Source organism: Echiichthys vipera (genome assembly GCF_963691815.1).
Source record: "Echiichthys vipera genome assembly, chromosome: 3".
In the NCBI taxonomy this organism is placed as follows: domain Eukaryota; kingdom Metazoa; phylum Chordata; class Actinopteri; order Perciformes; family Trachinidae; genus Echiichthys; species Echiichthys vipera.
In genome coordinates this window covers 24,854,917-24,878,775 of record NC_139828.1, presented here as the reverse complement: position 1 = coordinate 24,878,775, position 23,859 = coordinate 24,854,917, and the positions used below count along the sequence as shown (strand labels likewise).

The 23,859-nt window shown below is 39.8% G+C and overlaps 1 protein-coding gene across 1 annotated transcript in view; it reads right to left on the bottom strand.

Annotated features, from left to right (window-relative positions):
* Window positions 1–4,862, bottom strand: part of scfd2 (sec1 family domain containing 2) — a 93,520-nt gene extending 88,658 nt beyond the window's left edge. Inside the window, exons 1-2 of the mRNA XM_083939441.1 lie at window positions 3,981–4,862; window positions 3,589–3,757 (exon numbers count right to left, since the gene is read on the bottom strand). Of these exons, the coding sequence (XP_083795567.1) occupies window positions 3,589–3,757; window positions 3,981–4,794 (983 nt within the window). The 5' untranslated portion in view covers window positions 4,795–4,862. The remainder of the gene's footprint in view (window positions 1–3,588; window positions 3,758–3,980) is intronic.
* Window positions 4,863–23,859: the final 18,997 nt, after the last annotated feature.

Here is a 23,859-nt window from a genome sequence, read left to right as displayed (position 1 = left end):
CCCAAACATCTGTGATGAGGCTCAACTTGGCCATCTGCTGAGAGATAGCACAGGCAATAACACTCCTGCTGATCCGGCTGGCCTCGATCAGACAAATTTGCTACACAAACGCAGCACCAGCCGCATTACTTATTACTTTCAGGTACACTTCTTCGTCTTTCTGTTTGTGTCCGAGCATTTGATAGAAGGTGTATACAATATCTGCAGTGGTCATCTAAAAGCTAGACAAGGTGTTTGGCTAAGACTCAAATTTGGGGGAAAGATCTGGAACAGTGATTGCAACATTCACGCCCAGACCTCAGCCTCTGCACAGCCACCAACCCAAATCCCAACCTCAAATTTAAAAGGTCAAATATTGTAAAAATTGGGATTTCCATGTCTTTTATGATAATAAAGCAGGTGGAGGTGCTATATAAATAATGTAAAAGTATCAAAACGCTCAGTCCACAGACAAATACAAACAGCCTGCATTTAGAAAACTGTGTCTTTAAACGAGCCGTCTGGATTTCTGTACGGTTGTGATGTCACAACTATACTATATATATATATACACAATATATAGGTATAAGTGCTGCTACAATGCTGTGATAGTCATTTCCCGGCTGCAATTACACTCCAGAGACGCTGGGAGAGCATTTGCGGAAGACCTAAAAATTCTGATAAATCTGAGCACATGGGGCTTTTCCGTGAGGGGGCCTTAAAGAAACAGGCGCTAAAACAGAGTGTTTCATACAGGGTGACTACAGGTATATTCAGACAGACAGTGTGAAGAAAACACTATGTTTTTAGACATTAAAACATGTAAAAATGTGTTAGTGGAAACCCAAAAAACAAGTATGAACCTGAAAATGAGCATCATACTGTATGTGAACTTTAACATTTTCTTTTAGACAGACAATGCGCTACAAAGGGTAAGTTTGTTGCTGCAGCATCAAGAATGCAATAATTATTTTAACCACCTATAGAGACAACTTCGGTGGGTTTGTACAACCGAGATATTAAGAACATCTACAGTGACTTGAGACATGCATTAATGGGTGTATTGTAGGGATCTGGTTGACGTGCAGCAGACTTGAGCCGGGTCGGTACAACCTGCCCCCGCTGTGCTGACATTATTTGCTACAGTACATTGTCCAGATAGCACTGACTAGAAAGATCTAAGACTGATTCCATTACAACAGAACCTCCCACCTAGCTCAGAACAGTCCCTGCTGCATATATTGTACGTGTTAAGCCTGTCCATGAACTCAACATGGCCAGACTGCATGACAGCTCCAACCACAAAACTCTTCTTCTAAGTCAAAGTCTTTTCCTCCTGCAACCACATGAAGGGGCAAAGCGGGAGTGGAACACATGATGTAGTACTAATCCTTGCCATGTACAACAGCCACACCACAGGCGCTGAACACGTGCATCTGCACTGCCAGGACTAGAGGCGAGCTTCACTGAACCACTGGCACCTAATGCTGGTCATGTGCCACTCATTTCACTCAGCAGGCGGATGGCTCTGGCTGGTGAGTGTGTGTTTGTGCATATGTATGTTTGTCCAGGTGGGGAAAGTATGTAAAAATGAACATTGTGGTTTTGTCAGTGGTAGGGATGGACCAATGGCCAGTTCCATTTTGGCTCTGTTTCGAAGTTGGTAAAATACTCCTATTCTTCTTCTTCATTCATTCTTCTCAACCACACAAACTACCAAAACATAATTGATGAGGGAATCAAAAGGATTCAGATTTGAATGAACCCCATTCAGATAGGATGAATATTACATGGGGATGTAGATAACAAATATTTTCTGTGTTCCTTGGTAACTAAACTCAAAAAATCATGACATTTAAACCATAACACATAAAGACAGAGAACCATTTACACCATAGTGTATAATAAAGATGGATGTAGCTTCTGGGCTTAAAAAGTGAAGCCAATGCGGAAGTGCCTTAATCCTGCATTCTTCTTAATTTCTGGCGACTCCACTGGTTCCAAAAAAAGTCAGTATAGAAGTCCATTTTTTTTCAGTAAACATTTTCCTAATCAGTTTATGGTCTCAATTACTAGTTTCAAGTCTTCTTCAATACAGCATGATGTTTTCTTTTCGTAAACTAAGGTCCCAATTACAGAAAAATAGAAGACACAGCAGGGGATGCTTTAGAGAGTGGCTACCTTGTGGTTAACGGGTCGTCGTGCTAGCAACAGGGTAGAGGATTAGCAATATATATACACACAACACTGTGTACATAATAAATAGCTGTGAACTTTCCTGAGTGAAATTATGAGAACTTTGACCCTCTCACAGTGTGTTTTCACTTCATCACAGTTCATTGGAACACATTGGTTGCCTGCCAATGTTTAGTTGCACCTTGCTAACAAAGATAGCGTTAGCTGGTAATTTAAGCAATAGTCCATTGGATGGACTCACGTCAACCAGTTGAAAAACCATCAGTTTCCTGTCAAAACACGATCACCTCCAGTTTGACAAACCCAAGATGGCGATGACCAAAATTAAATCTCCTAAATTCAAGTCCGCAGTCCACAAACCAATGAGTGACGTCACAGTTGCTACGTCCATCTCTATTATACAGTCTATGATTCACACAATTTCACACCTAAAGACAACATTTGTACTCAAATGAACCAGTACGTCTTGGGAATTTGGGAGAATATCAGGTTATCAGGTTCCCTATTATCATTGTGTTTGAATCCAAAATATTGCCAAGTGACACCAAATCCTTGTTGGTCAACTCTCTCTCTCTTCCCTTGATAAGTGAATCTTGACTCCTGCTACTCTGTATTTCGACTCTACTGCTGCTGCTATATGGAGCAGACACTTTCAGATTATAATTGTAGCATCCATTGTCAACAAACTTATTATTTTAGTATATTGTTTTTTTATTTGATGAACAGGGATGCCGATACGCAAAAAATAACTGGATGGGGTTTTATTTCTATAAAAAAAAAAATATACAGAAAAATATACAAAAATACTAAACTGCAAAGCAATGGTGGAGGGCAATGGGAAAATGCAATCAGTGTGTAATCGGTATATGCCCGGACACCCAATAACATAGACTACTGCGACAAGCCTAATTAGGTCTTTGACGTTACAGTGAGTTGAACTTGAGTTGTAAAATATCTAAAACTTGAGAATTTTAGTTGAGAAGTATAGATACAGTAGGTACGTGTACACATGTAAAGCAAACTGCAGACCTCTATATCCAGCAGAACCACTGAACATTTGTTTAACCTACTACCTCCTGGTGACTAACTAAAATGTGTTTTTCTATCCTTTATTTTCTCCTGGTTTCTACTTCCCTTGTCTTATTGTAATATTCTTCCTCCATAGATGATGCACACTCATTTTCTTGATCGTCTTTTCTCTTTAATGGATTAAGTTTAAAAAAATAAACAATTGCTTCAAATCATAGCTGAAAGTAGATTTAATGAATAATCATAAGAAGTAAAAGTTATTTCTATCCAAGCCTCTGAAGTAGGTGATAAGAACAGCTGTGTGTATGTAGAACAACAGTTAACAAAACATGGTGATTGCTATCAATGAACTATGGTCAAAACTCTCATCACAGATACACTCACTGGGTCTGTGCGAGACAGCCGGGGGCCAGGGTGGTCTTGGAGTGAGTGGTTCGCTGCAGGCTTGTGAGCTCCAGCATGTCCACCTGTACGTCTGTCACATGGCCGGGTAAGTGTTCGAGCACAGTCAAAATCTTCTCCACCAGGTTGTCACCATGGTGACCAACAGCTCCTGAGAACCAAAAATGAACAAACATTTATTCACTTAATAGTAACATTTGTCAGTGACATAACATCAATATGTTTATACTCAATACTGGTCACACAACACTGTCTTTGCAGTTTGATCTTATCTACTATAAAGAATAGCAGACAGGGAGAGGGTCATGACTGTGATGTGATGTGATTACACTTCTGCATTATGCTGAATGATTTGATGAAATATCAGTTGTCACCTGTAAGATCCATTGTTCGGTCCACAAAAACGATGGAAGCTTTATTAGGGGCTATCTTCCTTCGGTTTTTTGCTTGAGGGTGATTGGCCAGTTCCCCTGCTATGATGCGACTCATCGGCCCCACAGCAAAACTCTCTTCCCTGGTACCTGTAGCTTCAAACACTGAATTTAACGCCGATGCCAAGGATTTGATTTCAAACTGCAGCTCAGTGGGGAGAGAGTGCATGTCTATGTCAACAAGGCTTCCAAATCTCTTCTTCTCTGGCCTTTTTGCATTTATTGAGTCCAGATCAGGTGGGAGCAGGGGAAACAGGTGCGCAAACACGGGTGTGAGGAGTAGCTGCTGTGACACAGGGGCGAAGACCACTGGGACGTGCATGACTTCAGCCGTGTAGTTCATGTTTCCCATCCACTCGCACAGCTTCTCTTCAAACTGCTCAAATACAGGGGTTCCGTCCATTTCTGTGGAGACATTGTTGGCGAGCAGGTGCACGGTATGAGCAACGGCGGTGACGACGACACAATACTGAAAGTGACTAAGGGATATGATGTCTTTAATGATGTCGACTGTTCTGCCCTTCAACAAAGTGCTCACCACAAACACGGCTTTCGGTTCATTCACACCGCAGGCTTCGAAGCTTGAAAACTCCTTCACGTTTCTGGCTCCAGCCTCCAATAAGACGGCAGCACCGCCGCACCAGTGGAGAGCTTCTGCACACTTGTCATCCATAAAAACAACCGCTCTCTTCACCTTTGACAGCACCTTCTCCCACATCTGGACGGGGAAGTGCGTCAAAGCCTCCGTCGTCAGCATTTTGTCAACGAACTTATCAGTGTTAGCTAAATACAACGGAATCCAAGGCGCATCAGAAATGACAGCTAAAGTAGCTCCAACAAAACAAACACACGAGTCTCTTGAAGGTGACGTGGCAATTGTGCGTCGCAGCATTAAAACGTCATCCAAGCCGTAGCTCGTTCCTATGACAACAACCAGAGCACCAGCATCATCTTATTGTATTGTATTTCTATTTGTATCTGCTGGTCACTTTCAATAAAGTTTTTTTCAAATAAATAAATAAACACATTATAATGATAAATTATGTTTTCAAGAAAAAAAAAGACAACAACCAGAGAACGACTCGCATGAAGAGCCAATGAAGTTATCATGAATATTATTACTGAGTATCTAGAGTTCACTGTCATTAAAAGCAACACAATTTCAATGGCTGAAACGCAACCGAGGAATCAAACGCACCTCTTAAAAATATATATTTTTTTAATTATTAAAAAGCGTCTTAGATATCAGCAGTTAATTGCAGCGCGAGACAATTTAATAACCATTGAGAATGATAATTGCCTCCTTGGCAACGCAACAAACCGTCAAATTTAGTGGCAGGGCACAGGACCACACTGGTGTCCGACATTCCTGTTTTCCACGGCGGCTAGGCGATAACTCATTTTTTAAGATTGATTCTGGTGTAGGCTATATTTGTTCAAAACTCCCTTTTCTCAATGTCTTCATCGGACTCAGACTCCACAAATGTCAGCGAAGAGGACGACGAGGGGAAAATATATCAATGTAACGTTAAGTTTAAACAGCCGTTAATGCACGTTAATGTTCTCTTTCCACCGTATGATTGTTACTTATCAATAGGCCTACTCTAGCTGTGGATTTGGCACGGTGAATGTGGTGCCCTACTAAAGTCAAAGTGTCAGATCAGGCCTGTAAAAATGAAGTTTGTCATATGTGTATGCTTGTCTTTCAGTGATTTATGAAATGATTACGACGGATGACGGGGAGGAAAAAGAGGAGGTTGAAATCCCGTCCAGGTGTGTAGTCATTCATTTACCAATGTCATTAATTTGCCAATGTATTTACCAGTGGCGTAAAGTAACTAAGTAGCCTAGAGAATGTAATTAATGATGAACATTTATTCAAGATCCAAGATTCAGGAAGCTTTATTTAACCCGAGGGAAATTATTGTGCAACAGTTTCAATACAAAGGTGGGAAAGGATCAGAGTGACAATAAGCATAAACATAAATCAAATCAAAATAAAGCTAACATCAAATAAATCAAACAATTTAACTAGATGTGACAGAATGCAACAGACATTGTGGTTTAACGTAGGTTTATACAATATACAACAATACACATCGTGCAGTTTAGCAGCATATTGAAATAAATAAGTACAAACTAATAAGTGATAATTATAATACTAATAATTATAAATATTAGTGGGATTTACTTACGTATTGTACTTTTGACATACTTGTAGCCTAAGTCACATGAGTAGCCTATTTCCATATTATCCTACTTTGTTAGTCTGTTTCTATTCCACTACATCTCAGAGGGATATATTGTACTTTTTACTCCTCTACATTTATCAGCTATAGTAATTAGTTACTTTGTACAAACAGTAAACAAGATATTCTTATGAAATGATGCCTTAAACTATCTACCAGTATCTTAAATTGGCCCCACATTGACAAACGACGATATTAAAATGCTCCTAACATGTAATTAAAAAAAGAATAATGTTATATTCTAATATAATACAGCACTTTGAAAGAATCCTCTCAGCATAACGATACTTTTACCTTTGATACATTAAGTACTTTTCTGCTCATAATACTTCCATACTTACAAAACGTTTTGAATTCAGATCTTTTACTTGTAATGGAGTATTATTAGACCATGGCATTTCTATTTTTACTTAAATAAATGATCTGAGTAATTCTTCCACCGCTGCTACATAGGCTTCTGAATTTAGAACTATACAATTTTGAGGTAGTTGTACTTTACTTGGCTTTCTACACTGTGGTATTACTTTACCCAACCACAAGATCTGAGTAGGCTAAATCGGCCTGCACAGTTTGTTACCTTGTTATTGTGATAGTTCTTTTACTTCACAAAAGTAATAAGGTATAATGGTATAATGCTACATTTTAACACAACCACGTGACAAAAATGAAGATATGACATATTACAGGTATTTCACTTAATTCTCCAGTGCCTCTCTTACTTTGACCTAAAGATTAAGAAGTTCAAAAGACACAGGTAAGACAGGCGTGAGGAGTGAATTGTGTGGGAATGCTCATTTCCAATTTGAGTTGACTGCATTACAGTAATGAAGCATTCAGATTTAATACAATTTTCTCAAAACAGTCATGACAGTGATTATTATAGTTGCAAAACACTGCACCGTATGTGCTTCCTGAAATGTAGAGCCAGTCCTATCCAGCATTAAGAAGTATTTTGTCACTCATTAAAATCTGCAGCCAGGCCAGCAGCGTTTAGTTGTGAGCTGGGAAATGTGGATGTAAGCAATCACACGACTGGATCACTGGCGCGATTGTGATCTGCATTCTCCAGCCTCTTTGCCTCCAAGTAAATGTGGCATAACCTAGCAATTACAGTAACACGGTGTAATGTACAATGCCTCAACAGTAGTCTTGTTTTTTGTTTGTGTGAGTTCAGTTTCTTTAGTATTTGTCACTTAAATTGTGTGTTTAAGATTTTCAAAGGATTACAGTCAACTGTCGTTGTGTTTTTTGATTCACTCAAAGCCCTGATGCCCACAGCAAGAATCTCAACAGTTGTTGATAATTAAAAGCTAAGATTAGATTTAGTCATAATTGGCCTTTTCCAACAGTACATAAGTCATCTCTCTAAAACAGCCGTCTCTTTTCAGATGGCTTCATCGTGTTTGCTACCATGCAGTAGCTGGAAGTGGAACTGATGTTTTTTTTTTTCATAATAAAGTATAATTTTCTGAAGAATCTTTGAAAGTGGGCTCTCAGCCTGTAACTGGTCTTGACAAGAGTAGTCTGAGTGAAGCACTCAGCCAAAAATAGCTACACTGACTCACTCAAAGTTTATCTCGAGCCCTCATTATTATCTACTGTGTACATTATTTTGCATTTTCATCACAGCGCCTGCTAAATAAACTGCGTTTGATATGTAAGTGGATATTATTATTATTTTCATGTGTTTCTTTTGTTTTATTGGGTAATTTCAAATCTGTCCAAGATGATAAAGCCAGTGACAATGACAGTGTTGATGAATGCAGTGATTTTTCAACATGCAGCCGTGCATATGAGGGAGTAACTGTTTACTTTCCATCTTCTGACAAAATAATGTTCCATTTTTCAGCCTTTTATTGTGTTTGTTTTTTTCTTGCCTGTTGGGCATAATATGAATGTGCATCATTTGTCAGGAACCTACTTCTGTCAAAATGTAGCTTTGAGATATTTTCATTGTTTTTTGTGATATATTAGTCTTGTATGCAGAGGTGCCATTTAAAATTAGGTTATCAGCACTCAACCCAGACAACAGTGTTTGTCAGTGTTCAGGTTAATGTTATGATGATGGAGATAACCGTGTTGACAATGTGCATGTCTTATTTTCTTGCAGCTCTGGGAACACGCCTGAGCATCTGAAAATTGATTATGAAACAACAAATGCAGATGGTAAGTGGATGCTCTGGCACAACTTTTAGGGATGGCTCAAAGGAAAATTCGACACAACACAAAATCAAACCCACAAGACAGAGATCGTTTCTTTTGTAAATCATTGTGCAAAAAATCTGATAAGCATTCCGCCTCCAAAAATTTACATTTTCCTATCGTTAAAGGTCCCATATTGTCAAAAAGTTGAATTCCATGTCTATTTTGTTTATAGGTGCTATATTAATACTAATAGTGAAAGTGTCAATTGCTCAATACACAGAGAAAAGCGCAAAGCCTGTATTTAGAATCTGTGTCTTTAAATGAGTCGTCAGGACTTCTGTATGCTTGTGATGTCACAAATGTACTATACATAGGCAGAAAGTGCTGCTACAGTGCCATTAAGTCACCCCTGGCTGCAATGATGGTGCCGAGACTTAAAGAGACAGGCGTTAAAACAGACCATTTCAAACAGAGGGGGAATGCAGGTATATTCAGACTTTTTGAAAATGATGGCATTTAAAAATGTTCCTGTGGAAACCCAAAATACATGAAACAGCAAAGTTCAGATGACCTAGGGAATATTTAATCTAAAAAAAGGACTTCTGCACATTCATTATTTGATGTCTTCACTTCAATAACTTGGCGTGGCATTATTACCTGCACCTCAGTTCAGTTCAGTGAACGCTAAAAGAGATGTGTGATGCCGTCATTAAAACTGGATGAATAATCATTTTCAACATGAAAATCCTTGGTGATTGTAAGTTTTCTGTTTCAGACAGCTTGGATCCTGTCAAATGTTGTACAGTTGATGATGCAAAGGGACTAGACAGGTATGAATTGGACGATATCCAAGAAATACCAGTACTGAAGGCTCCAGAGGAAAAGGGGTGGAGGAAAGCTGGTAAGTGGTCTTCGAGTCTGTACATGTATGCTATTTTTTCCCCGGTGTTCTTTCTATGTAAACTTGTCGTATACTTCATTACTATTTTGTGTTTTTGCTTTTAGGTGCTAACATCTCAGATTACTTTAACTATGGTTTTGATGAGCAAAGCTGGAACACCTACTGCAAGAAACAGGCCAAAGTCTGTGCAGCTAGTAAAAAACTGTACACTAAAATCATGGTGAGAAAAGATATCACTTATGTGATTTAGTCAAAAGTCACCTTTTTTTTAAGACACCATAAACTCAAGAGGGAGAATTGTGTAGAATCTATGTCTATGGTGAGAACATAATCTGAAAACAGGGATCACCAGATATTGCTTTTGGTTTATTCTGAATGAATTATTTAATTAATTATTTAAAAGATTGTTGTTATTCCACTCAGGCCCAGAAGAGGCACACTGGACGTGAAGAAAAGGATTCTTGTTCTTCTTATCCTTCCTCCGGCAGCCCATCTGTACTAGCTTCCAGGTTAGTAACATGTCTCCTACCTACTATCATTGTCTTTGTCCTCAGTGCTTAAACCCCATATGTCATCCCTTGCTCTATCTCTGAGCTGAGAGCCTGGAGAAGCTAGCAGCTGGTTGTTTCCGTTTGTTTGTGACACAACAAGTACCAGCCTGGTGCCATCTGTTTTCTCTGATCCTAAAATGGACTCATCATATTAGGGTTGTGTTTGCAAGGGATCCCAAAGTGGTGAGGTAAACACTAATGAATGTTCATCCGTTAAAGGTGGAAGGGAAATTTCATTGAAGGTATGTAGACAAAAACTGACTAATATGAAGGATATGATTTGTCCATATAATTGATTTAGGGATTCATAATGACAGTACTTTTTTATTATTAATATTTTTAAATATAGCATTACAATTTTAACAATATCTTGCTATCTTTTTGCACTCACATTGGTGGAAAATACTTTTACTTTTATTTTTGCCTTGGTTGTGACTTGGAGTTGTGGCATTTATTTACAGAAATAAAACAGAAACACTGCACTAAAATGCATCTAAAATGTTATACTGAAAACACAAAGCAGCGGCAAAGTGCCGGGAGCCAGTTGCCATGCAATGTCTATGAAAACCTGTGGCAGCCACTCAAAGCTTGCCTCGCCGTTGTCTGCGGCAAAGTTAGGCCAGATAATACCCGCAGCCATCAGTAACTGAGTCCTGTGACACCTGTGACATGTTGACATACATGATTACAAAGAATTTTTTGCTTGAAACACACACAGCTGCACGTGGGCTGTAGCCGATTATTGTTGTTACATTCATACACTTAGTTTGTGTGTTTGTGTATTCCTGTCCGTCCGTCATTCATGTATCTTGAGAACCGTCCATTTGATCGACTTCCTACTTGACAGGTGTACTGCTGGCTATAGGAAGTGCAGTATTCAATGTCAGCTCTTGAGATCTGTAGGACTTATCTTTACACATTGCATAGTGTATTGAGAGAGGACCGCCAATGGCATGCTGGGTACAGTTCTCTCTTTGTGGCTCACTACAGTACATCTAAGGACACATGAAGACAGAGACACCAGAGAGCCTGGAAATGTTACATTGAAGCAAACTCAAACATTTCAAGCATCAGCGATTTAACTTTCGGAATGATTGCTTTTGTTCCCAGAAATAGCCTGGTTCTGAATAGCTAGCTGATAGCAAATGACGCATATATGCCTACTCTAGCATTGCTAGGGGATGCATCTATGTTATCACAGGTGTAATGGTCAGGACCCAAGGAAGCTCAGTGTCAAGTTTGAAGTTGTTTAAACGAGTGGTTCCATAGGAAGCTGCAAGCAGCAATACCAGAGGCCAATCAGTCGACCTGTTCCGAACAGGAACGTCTTGAGCGGGCGTTGCTCTAGTAATAGTAGTAGCAGTAATACTCTGTGTCATAGAGAGATTATATGTGTGACTGTTGACTTTTTGTTTTCATTTTCAGTGGACACTCTAAAGGCTTTGATGGCTCCTCAACTCCACTGCACCCATATTCAGCAGGTACATGTTTACGTCTGTAAAAGTCCAGAATGCACAATGTTTCATAATAATGACTTCAGTATATGTTCTGCAAATACTATATTACATACTATGTGTAAAGGCCAATCAATCGAGATAAGTGTTGCTTCTGGGTATTCTGGGTATACTGTATACATCATGGAATCTTGGAGTCAGTCGAATACAGTGACTTGACGAATACATTGATGTAATCATCAGCTACTGCTGTCTTTGGTCCTCTCCTCTTTCTCTTAGGAGTTCTCAAAACTGCCAAGGCCTGGGAAAGCTACATTCGACAAGAAAAGAGTAACAGATCTAGAAAGCATGGCCATGATAAATACAGCAATAGAGGCAGAGATAGAGAAAGGAAGAGCCGTTCCTATTCACACAGGTGGGTCCCAGTGACTTGAATTTATAAATATTCATGATCAAACCATGCTAGGTAATGTTAAAATTATTTTTTTACTGAGAACTTTTGAGCACCAGAGCTGACTGAAGCCTGTGGGACACAAGGCTGTTAGACTGGGCCCATGGTGCTTTACAGCCCAGATACTGTCTCCCATCATTTATGTATTCACTCATGAGCAGCAGATGCTTTTCATGATAGTGGATAGCATCCAGTCCCAGCATGTGTTTTGTGTTTATTAATGATCCAGGTGCTGTATGCCTTTTGCTCATACGCAACATCTTTCCCCTAACTTCCTCCCATGTAGTTGAATGGTTGTTGAGGATGCTTACTGGCAGGATCAGCCACTTAATTAAAGATTTGTCCATTGAAGGTTGCTCCTCAGGGGAGGTCATGTGGATCTGAGAGCTATGTGGCGTCATGCATCTTCCTGTTTCTGAGTGACAGAACTGGACTAGAGGGGGAACCAGGAAGTCATACTGTATTATGCCAGAGACAAATACACACACTCTATTATGTAATGGATGGCGTGTTCAATGAGGCTTTGATACAATAGCCTCCTCATTCTCTGAGAGTCTCAAGGAAGCTCTTGCTGTATTTGTTGTTCTCTGTGTGATGTTCTACAATGATATTGCCAACCAATATACTGTAGCTGGGATTCAGTCACAATTTTCCCCCTAAATTAATGCTGTATCACAATGTAAAAGAAAATGTGTATTATCTCCCTACAAAGCTATTGTGATAAAATTTGTATTTGGTGTGTATTTCAAAGCTGCAGCGAGCCGAAGAGACATTAAGGAGCTCCAAGCACTTCCCTATTAAGCTGCCATTAGATGTGGTTGTTATTCCTTTTTTCTGTATGTTTTTTTTCTGCTGTTGATTAAGTCCTAGTGACAGAAAGGGGTTACTTTCCCATCCGTGTGTGTGTGTGTGTGTGTGTGTGTGTGTGTGTGTGTGTGTGTGTGTTAGTGTGTTCGATGGGGATGGGGGTGGGGTCTGTGCTGGGTTTAGGAAAGTAAAGGCCTGTTTTATGAAGACGAGATGACCCAAATAAGGAGGTTTAATGCGTTAATGGACCTGCAGTGGGTTGTAGTAAGGACACAGGGAGTTGGATTAGGACAAAGTCCTGTTTTTATATATATTATATGCACTCACTATTAGGTACACTGTATAAAATATTTATTTATAGTTTTCTGAAGAACCAAAACGAAGCTCAATGTGGGTGGCTTCAGTTGTCGCCATCTCATCTATATATGCATTTTCTTATTATTTTTTATACATGATTTGCTTAAAAAGGGTAGGCATTATAGGCATTATAGAGCTTCAGCCTACTGTGATTTGTTTTTGTTTTTGTTGTTGAAAGTCAGCCTGAAATAAACTTCAAACATGGCTGGCAATAATACTCAGTTAGGCTGTGACGTTTAACAATTCTCAACTGTTGCTAAGGGTACCAAAGTGTGCCAAGAAAATATCACCCACATTACACGACCAGCCTGAACTATTCAAGGCAGGATGGATGCATGCTTTAGTGTTGTTTATGCCAAATTCTGACCCTATCACCTGAATGCTGCAGCAGAAATCGAGAATCATCAGACCAGGCAACATTTCTCCAATATTCTATTGTCCAATTTTGAAGAGCCCAATGCCGATTTTAGCCTCAGTTTCCTGTTCTTAGCTGACTGGAGTGGCACATAATGTGGCCTTCTGCAACTGGAGCCAATCTGCTTCAAGGTCCAACATGTTGTGCATTCAGATGCTCTTCTGCATACCTTTGTTGTAACAAGTGGTTATTGTTGATCTATCAGATCGAACCAGTCTGGCTATTCTCCTTTGACCTCTGCCATTAACAAGGCATTTTCGCCCAGAAATATTTTTGCCTCACGCCTGATGTCAGCTGGGATCTGCTCCAGCCCCCTGCGGCCCCGACAGGGACAAGCGGTTGAAGATGAATGAATGAATGAATATTTTCTCCTTTTCAAAGTCAAGATATGGTTGTGCATAAACATCCCAGTAGATCAGCAGTTTCTGAAATGCTTAAACCAGCTCGTCTCTCATCAACAACTATGCTACATTCAAAGTCACTTAAATTAAACAACTACAGTAACTGAATTAAATCACATTTCTTCCCCATTCTGATGCTTGGTTTGAACTTTTAGCAGAGCTTGACCATCTGTACACGCATAAATATGCTGAGCTGCCGTAACATCTCGAAAAATGATTATGAAAAACGACTTGTAAATGAGAAAGTCTCGTCTGATATTTTTGACACTGTATCAATATTTTGCATGGATTTCATGTAGTTGTAGACTGTTTATCATGTAACCTGATCAACAGAAAGCAAAGTGCTACCCCTGATGTGATTGGCGAACGAAGGGAATCTTGCGACAGAGTGGAGGAGGGCCGATGTCTCAGTGATGCAGGAAACAAGTCTCAGGTAGTGTTTGTGTGTGTGAGAGAGCGAGAAACAAACAAACGGTCCTATTTAAACGATCTGTAGTGCATGGTCTAAAGTGCATTTAGGGTGTGTCCAACTTTAATCATGGGTGTGTTTCATCTTCCATTCCCTTATATTAGAGAGGCTGCTTTTAGCAATGCATGCAGTAATAGCACTGCAGCAAAATGAATAACTGTAGTTATAACTTGACAAAGGAAAAATAACAAACTTTTAGTATGTAACATAATCAATGAATTTACTGTTCCTTGAGCTCAAATATGCACAGATGAGCTATGTCATTACATTATTATTATTTCACCCATCCACTATTAACAAGAATGTTAATTTATGATCTGTGGATTAACCATTGGGCTGCAGATATACTGTAGCTGCAATCTGCCCGTCACTAATCTTACCTGAATAATGCAGCCTTTAATTAGCAGGAAAATACTGCACTTTTGACTTTAGACAAGGTTTTTGTTGATCACTTTCTGTTGCCTCAAGATAGCAATAACAAGAAAGCAAAAATAATGCTCCTGAACAAACCTCATTTTCAGACCAATATGCCCATGGGCGCAGAGATGGGTGAAAGTACAACATGGGCGGTAAAATGGCGTGGTGTGAAAATGACATTTACACCACTTTGTGCTGGGTCTAAGATAGAGCCCAATGTCATTGAAGCTATTAATACCTATGTTTACGTTGCAGGTGGCTACTGAGATGTCCCTTGAGGAAGATAGATTTACTTCTTATCCTCTGCCCTCTATATCCAACTTCAATTCTCTCTTTGCATATATCCCTCCTCCATGTAAGTCACTGGGGAAAAATAAATACCCAATATACATGCTTTTTCCACATTATCACTAGACTTTAGAGGCAAATATCCTTGAATTCTGCCTTTTCTTATCTGATGCTATGATTATGAACAGATGAGTTGTCTTTTAAGGAGCTGGGGGTAGATTTAAGTGGAGCATGGTGATTTCAGGTGGAAAGGGCCCCATTAGAACCCCCTTGGTGCCACATCACGCATCATGCAGCTGCACAAATGACTAATGGCGATATGACCATGTGTGTTTGTGAAGCTGCAACACGTGTCATAATAAATAATCCTGTGGAGTTGAAGGACAGAGGCGAACACTCTGTGTGTGTGTGTGTGTCTGTGTGTGTGTGTGTGTGTGTGTGTGTGTGTGTGTATGTGTGTGTGTGTGTGTGTGCGTGTGTGTGTGTGTGTGTGTGTGTGTTTGTGTGTGTGTGTGTGCATTTGAAGACACCATATGGATATATGTCTTCTTGCAGGCAGGTACCTGTAGGGCCATTCAGGTGCTGTCAGACTTTAGACTTCCTCTTGGTCTTTGTAGTGAATCAGATAGAAAACCAGGAAGGCTCTCTGGCCTAAGCCCACAGCTGAGTACATGCCATATCTTCATCTTCAAAGGTTCCAAAATAGATTTGCTGGTTTTGACCCCCTTCTTACCCCTCACACCCCCCCTGTGAGCCCCATACTGCCTGGTAAACCCGTGCCAGAGCTCCTAATACAACCAAAATATCAAACATCCTGCCGACTGCAGCTTTGAACAGTCGATTCCAGCTTTGAAGTACATTTGCGTAGCTTTTATCTAAGCCACTCCCCCTTTTTTAAGTTATAGGCCTGGCCTGCTTTTGTGATGCAAATGTGCAACATGATAAAAATAGCCCCTGGTAAAAAGAAAAGTGCTTGGCCAGCATATTGTGGCGCAAAAAAAATGTGCTGAACAGACCGACCGTAGGGAATAGGGCAGAGGGAAAGAAAGGGTTGTGTTTTTCCTTTAATTAATTTGTTTGTTTTTCATTCGGGTCACATTTGATGCCAAGTGTAGGTGCAGGATATTGGATCTGTGTCATTGCAGGGTTGTTCTTATGTCATCTATCAGTGCAGCACAGTGTACAGCCAAGGTGAGGCTAACTGCTGCTCTGCACTGGAGCTACTGCTTTCTACAGCCGGTTAGTGGGTCACTACAGTCAGTGTAGCAACACAGCATGTATGTGAGTGTCCTTCCATTTGGCACTGATACATTACCGGAAATCATAGTGGAGCAGATCTGCACTCTTTTCTGAATTGACCATACCATTATCAGATGCCCTCAGATCAGAGTTATTGATGGAGCTCCTGACCTCTTTAGCTCTTTCAGGAATATCAGCACCACATAATATGTTGAAATACCAATAACATTGAAGCTTTGTCATAATTTCCAAGAAACATCAAACATCAAAAGTCTGCACTCAGCATTGATTTGAGGTTTGCAGTTCAGAAATCCAGCTGTTTTAGGAAGGTTTTGACCATGAGCTATTGGCTATGCTCTTTACAGACGGCAAGGCAATGACCAGACACTGTCACTTTAAGAGGAAGTGTGCACATCTGTCCATGTTGATTGCTGTGTCTTTACTAGAAACAGTAGCCTATACCTAAGCAAAGAAAACTCTGACCTTTGCTGTAGTGCAGCATGTGGTTCGATGTGAAATATCAACTCCATCTAAAACCCTCCAGCCCTGACGCTCTGTAAAACATTAGCATGAGAGAGAAAGCCACGCAAGCATAATGAGCCCTCAGCCATTAGCTCTCTCATATGCTGCCAAGCATGGAACTCCAGCCCTCATCAAACACTCGCTTGCGATCACCACAGGTAGAAACAATTACTCACTCACGCTAACGTTAATGGCATGTGTGTGGATGAGCTGGTGTTTACTGTGAGTGAATGTGTTTCTGTGTGTGCAGTACGCATGACACAGCACAATTACCGTGGGAAGATATTGCAGTTTTAATCACCTTTTAGTACATATTTCTCAATAGGTATTGATTTGATAAACTCTTGGTGTTGTCTCATGCAATGACTTAAAAGTCCCCTATTGTCAGAAATTAGATACCATATTTGTCTTTATCATAAAGCAGATGGTGCAGGAGGTGCTATATAAATACTGGGTGGGTATCAAAAGGCTCAATCCGCAGAGCAGTGCACACAGCCCACATTCAGAAACTGTGCCTTTAAACGAATCGTCAGGACTTTTTGGTGTCACAACTATGCTTTGTATAGCCAAAAGTGCACTACACTAAATTGTTGTCTCAGTCATTCCCCGGCTGCATTGATGGTGCAGAGACGCCAAGAACGAAGACGTGGAAAGTATTAAAAAGAAACAAAAAAAAACTTTGAACATCAAAGCATGTACACATGTTCTAGCAGAAATCCAAAATACAGTATGTAAAAAAAACAATAGCATGCTATGGGACCTTTAATTTGTTATAATGAATCCTTTTCTTTGTTTGCATGCAGTACACAGTTCCTGATAATTCCCCATTGTATTTTTTGTTTTCTTAAAAGAAATTGCCTGAATCCACCTCTAAGCACTACACTTGAGGCCTTTCTAAGACTGATGGAAGTTTATATGTGTGTGTGCATGTGTGTGTGTGTTCCCTTGGGAGTCCAGGTGTCTGAAGTATAAAAGTCCTTGCTGGGTCAGTCTTCCATAGTGAGCAGTTCAGGCCCTCTCAACACTGTGGGACTTGTATTTGAAAGGAAAGGAAGATGTTCTACATTTCACTAACAAAGCAGGGGAGCCCTGGGCTCCTTTTTCATATTCAAGCTTGAACTTCCAACAGCTCTTATTATTCTTCCTCCTGTTTCAACTATTTTTTTGTGTTCTGCATGCTGTTCAAAACTGCTCTGAGCCACTCACATTATGGGTCTTAATGGAAAAAAGAAGGGGATGGTATCCAGATGTGAATGTGTGTTTTTGCCTTCAAAGGAATCTGTGTGTGTGTGTGTGTGTGTGTGTGTGTGTGTGTGTGTGTGTGTGTGTGTGTGTGTGTGTGTGTGTGTGTGTGTGTGTGTGTGTGTGTGTGTGTGTGTGTGTGTGTGTGTGTGTGTGTGTGTGTGTGTGTGTGATTGTGATTGTGTGTGTGCGCGTTTGCATGTGTGGGTGTGTGTATGTATGCGTGAGTGTGTGTGTGTTTGCATGTGGGTGTGGGTGTCTGTGTGTGTGTGTGTGTGTGCGTGTGTGTGCGTGTGTGTGCATGTGTGTGTATGTATGCGTGAGTGTGTGTGTGTTTGCATGTGGGTGTGGGTGTCTGTGTGTGTGTGTGTGTGCGTGTGTGTGCGTGTGTGTGCGTGTGTGTGCGCGTTTGCATGTGTGGGTGTGTGTGTGTGCGTGTGTGTGTGTGTGTATGCATATTCATACACAGACTAAGACTAAGTGTATGATTTAGAACTGATTGTGTTTCTTGGTCCAAAAACTTTAGCATTATTACCTATGATTGTTACATATGGGGCCATTAACTGCGCACCCAAGCATTTGACCTTTTTTATTGATGGAGGGAAAGGATAATGGGACTTACTGTAACACATTTTGTTGGTCAGGCATTTTGAGGCTGCTCTAATCTCTCTAGAAGTAGCACTATACATTACTAGGTTATGTTGTCATTATTGGGAAGTTTTTGAATTCACAGTAGGCTTTCCTGTTATTCGTTCCACTTAATAAATGCTGAAACATTTATGGGGTTTGATATTCACACCGTTAACATGTATAACTAATATTTCCATAGATATCCAACTGGAATATTTGCTCAGATACCGCTGAAGAACAGGCCAGGTTGCTTCAGCATGTTCCATTTCCAAGTAATTTAAGCAAACAGTATTAAGTAACATTAATCTTACAGTATGAAGGTCATTACCCTAACATAATCACTAGGGCTGGGGAAAAAAATAATTGTTAGATGCATTCTCTATTGAAAGATTATATCTAAATGCAAAAAAGTCAGTTATCAGAAATTTAAAACCCAATTCTCTACATTATGATAACAAGTTTGTAAGACTGGGATGCACATTCCTTACTGCTCAGAACCAATGGATGGTAAAATATAATGGACGTAACACATGTGAGTCATGTTTACATTCTAAGCTAGGCTACTTTTTGAGTTTTTGAGTGTGAGCCATCAATTTATTATTAGCTTTTTATGTTATCAAGTGATTCAGAACATGCTGAAGTCCATGTAAATTTACTATGAGAACGCCTCCATAGCACCGGCCCACTTTCAGTGTTTCCCCTATATGCATACGTACATATGCAGCGGCATAGCTAAATGATAGCAGATACTTGCTATCTCTATTTTAAGCAGCCATGGAAAGTTATAGATCGAACAGCCCCAATAAAACATCTGGTCATTTTTCAGTATGGACCTCAATTAAAAAAAAAAAACAACTAAAAAATAGAAGTTAAATTGGATTAATTGTCTCTTTTTTGGAGAGCCTGAAGTAATTATCTCAGATCTTTCATCAGGTTTACAGTTTCAGGTTGGGTATAGTCACTTTATTTGAAATCAAGATGATTTCTTATACAATCATGTTTAACCCTGGTCACTGTGAGGAACCTGACTCATGGCCTTGTCTTCTTCTCCATACAGCTTTCCTGTACCGATCAGGACCCCCTCCTCCCTCCCCGTTTGCTGCTTTGGGCAGGTGAGTCCATGAATCTGGCATTATGAATGTATGTATCGTAGCACAGAGGTCTGAATGTAGAGGCTGTCGTACAGGAGCAGGTGGGATGAAGATACTGTGAGGGAAACAGCACACTGATCTCTATTAGGGAGGTTTGACTTAGGCATGGGTAAGAAACACATTTAGAAAAAATGTGTGAAGAAAAGAAAAAAAAAGGTCAAAGACTGGACTAGAGATCATTAACAAAGCATGCATTAGTGCTGAACATTTAAAACATAATAGTTGCTGTTGGAAGCAGTGTCCTCATTTTCTGAGGTCTTATCTACCACAAACCCGTTATTTTTTCTGACATTACTGATTCTCATTCTGAGCTGGATTAGATTTATCACTGCTCTCTGTTGCTGATCTTGCAGCGGACCAATGGCCAAATAAGGTAGAAAGCAAGACGGCAACCTTGTTTGCGCCTGTTTTTCAGTATCCAAGCCATCCCCCACTCCCCTCTAACGATCTATGTCACAGCCTGTCTACAAACTCCCACATATCAGCTCTAATTTACTCTTCTTACATCATAAGAGGGCCACGTTGTACCCCAGGGTCTCATGCATTTTCTTACAAGGCCTTAAATGCTACTCCACTCCTGTTTTGTTTGCTGCTGAACTTGTTTCTCATAATTGTTGTAATCCAGCTCCTTCCATCTCTCTGTTAGTTTCTCTAGCTTCTTGACCCTTCATCTTTTTCTCTTTTCTCAAACCTACTCTTTACCTTTTTTCTAATTTGCAATGTCTGTGTGTGCCTGAAATCACTCTGTGCTCTGTCCTAAAGGATGGTTTATCTCACATCTCAGTTCACCTGCCAAATCCTCACATCCTTCAGGGACTCACTGTTCCTATGAACTCTGCCAGCTACTGTATCTCCTGTATGCTCTATGAATCATTTCCTTTACCCCCCCCCCCCCCCCCCCCCCCCACACACACACACACACACACACACACTTTTCTCTTACACACATATGGAGTGAATACACAGGTCCCTGCCTCACCGTTGCTGCTCGCTTGGGGATATTAGGAACAGCACATATTCCTGACATTATCTGGGCCCTGGCTTCCCATGCGGTGTACAGGGCCAACATCCATATTTAGTATTTGAAGAGTTGTTCTAATTTGCCAATGATTTGCCTTTATAGATAGATTAGTAGCATGATGCTGCTGCTACTCAACAGTCTTTCATATTCTCGCATTTAGTCTAAATCTAATATAATTGTTGTTGAATGATCCATACATTGACTGAAATTTGAGTCACTCAGCTGTCAATTAGGACTTTACACCCCCTTTTAATGAAACATCAAATAACTAATTTAAAAAAAATGTATTCAAAAAATTAAAACTTGAAGAAACTTCAGCATGATAAGATCTAAAATGACAGAAACCGTCTTTAGAATAATATATTTGAGGTGTACTGACTTTTGCGTTCAGCTTTTTGGCTCCATCTTTATATGAAGTCTATAGTTGTGACTCGTGACATACTAGTCTCTGTGATTTATATATATATATATATATCTATATATATATATATATATATATATCTATATATAAGCTAATAGGAAGCCAAGTCTATAATAAAAAAGTATATATAAAAGTAAATAACAACTAAAACAAGGCCGGAAGCAGATATTCACTCAACTGTCTAATAGTACAACACAATGTTGAAAAACAACAACAAACCCGAATCACACTGACATTCAGCTTGACCCGATACTGTAATACTGTAAGTCTTTAGTTTTGTGATTTGATTTTATGATCATTGTTTTAATTCTGACTGTGTTATTGCTTTTTGATTATATTTGCTTGGAATGGTCCAAACATAGTGCTGTATGGAGACCAATTGAGATATATCTTTATGTAAAATAGCATTATATATCAGAGGGTAGTAACATCTAGATCAATAGAACAATATGGGTTGTGATACGGCCTAAAAAATCATTTAAACACATCACTCAGCCCTAATTTAGCATCTCATATCTATTATTGTATTCTCCTGTGGTGCATCAACAGGGTCAGACTGCTTGTTTTTTTTACAGATATGTCAAAACCACAATATATATTATTAACCATTAAAGGAGCTTGTGGTGTATTTTAGTGTAATTTAGCATCATCAGTGTTTATGTTGATGAAAAACAGAGGCCACAAGGTGCGAGGTGTGAGCACTGAGTAGTGGAGAGGGCTTTGATGAACCATTTAGCATACAGCTATTATCCCCGTTAGGGCCCTGCCAACAGCCACATGCTCACTCACCCAGACTCACTCTTCCATTTACTCATTCTGTCTCCATTCACAAACAAGCCTCTCTACATCTCCATGTCTCTGTTACGGTAAAAATAAAATATAGTAGAGAGAGAAAAACTGGCCAGGTCAGTGCTGATGTAGCAGTGGGAATGATGAATCGGGTACTATGGAATTCATGGAACATTGTGTTTGGACTCGCACCTGGTGGGAAGCAATCCCACTGGATGAGCTTCATACACACCTTCAGAGTACTCGGAAGTTTTCAATTGGAAGCGTGTGTGGGTCCAGGCCACGTGGACGGGCAGAAGATCCAGATAGTAATATGCCCTCCATCCGTTCCTCATGTTGGCGAGCACACACTGCGCCTTGACAATGAGCCAGTCACTTCAAACACTTGAAAAACACAGCTGTGCATTTGGAAAAGGGCTTTGATCATGTTGCAGATCAGTCCACATTTTTCATTCAGTGATTCATTATTTTTCTGTTCATTTGATTGACTCACTCTGTTTCCTCTCACAATCTTAGAATCAGTTTAGTGCTATATTATGTTGAATGATAACTGGCAATATACTGTATGTCTGTCAGGAACAGATAAATAACAAGGTGGTTAAATAAATTCTATAAAGAATGTCTTCCATTTTCTCGATGGCCGCACATTCAATCAGATTTACTCTTGGTGTGCGTTTTGCTGAGGACTCTTAAAAGTGCAGTGATAAGCGCAAGCTCTTGAGATCTACACATCGTATATATTACAAGTGCATTATTTAAACCCTGTGTCATGTATTAAGAGGGGATTCCTATTAACTGGTTGTGTCTAGATGGTTACCCAAGATTTGTAAAAGTCTCGCAAGATGGTTAAGGTTAGGCATTGATCTTGAATGGTCTAGGGTAACAATCTAGACACGACCCTATTAACTGTTTACATGCTGAACGACATGCTGGGTACAGCTCTCTCTTTGTCGCACTACAGTACATCAATACATTCAGGAACACATGAAGTCTGGAGATGTTACATTGGAGCAAACTCAAACATTTCAAGCATCAGCGACCGTTTGGAATCTTTCTTTCTTTCTTTCTTTCTTCTTTCTTTCTTTCTTTCTTTCTTTCTTTCTTTCTTTCTTTCTTTATTAGGATCCCCATTAGCACAGGCTATTCTTCCTGGGGAATTAATGCTTTTGTTCCCAGAAATAGCCTTGTAGCTATTTAAATAGCTAGCTGTTAGCAAATTAGGCGTTTATAGGCCTACTCTAGCATTGCTAGGGGATGCAACTATGTAACACTAGTTAGCGCAACACTCCGTATCGTGTGTGAATTTGTTTGGACGAGTTGTTCCCTAGGAAGCTGCAAGCAGCAATACCAGAGGCCAAGCAGTCGCCCTGGTCCGAACAGGAACGTCTTGAGCAGGCGTTGCTACTGTATGAGTCATGTAGAGATTATATGTGTGACTGTTGACTTTTTGTTTTCATTTTCAGTGGACACTCTAAAGGCTTTGATGGCTCCTCAACTCCACTGCACCCATATTCATCAGGTACATGTTTACGTCTGTAAAAGTCCAGAATGCATAATTTTTCATAATAATGACTTCAGTATATGTTCTGCACATATTAAATTATGATGACTTAATGTACAGCCCATCAATCAAGATGTATACTGTATACTTCATGGAATCTTGGAGTCAGTCCTCATGAGAATTTCCTCACATCATGCTCTCAACTGTCTTTCATATACTGATACTTTTCTATCAGGACAATGAAAATATGTGATTTTAACCTAGAAAACTTTGGGCCTTTTAGGAAGATCAATGTACATTTGCAGCCTTTTGAAGTTATGTGTTGATGTACCTGGCCTATAATATATTCTAAACTTCCAGTGAGTTTATCTCCTAAACATGAAAGAATGTTACTGTTGAAG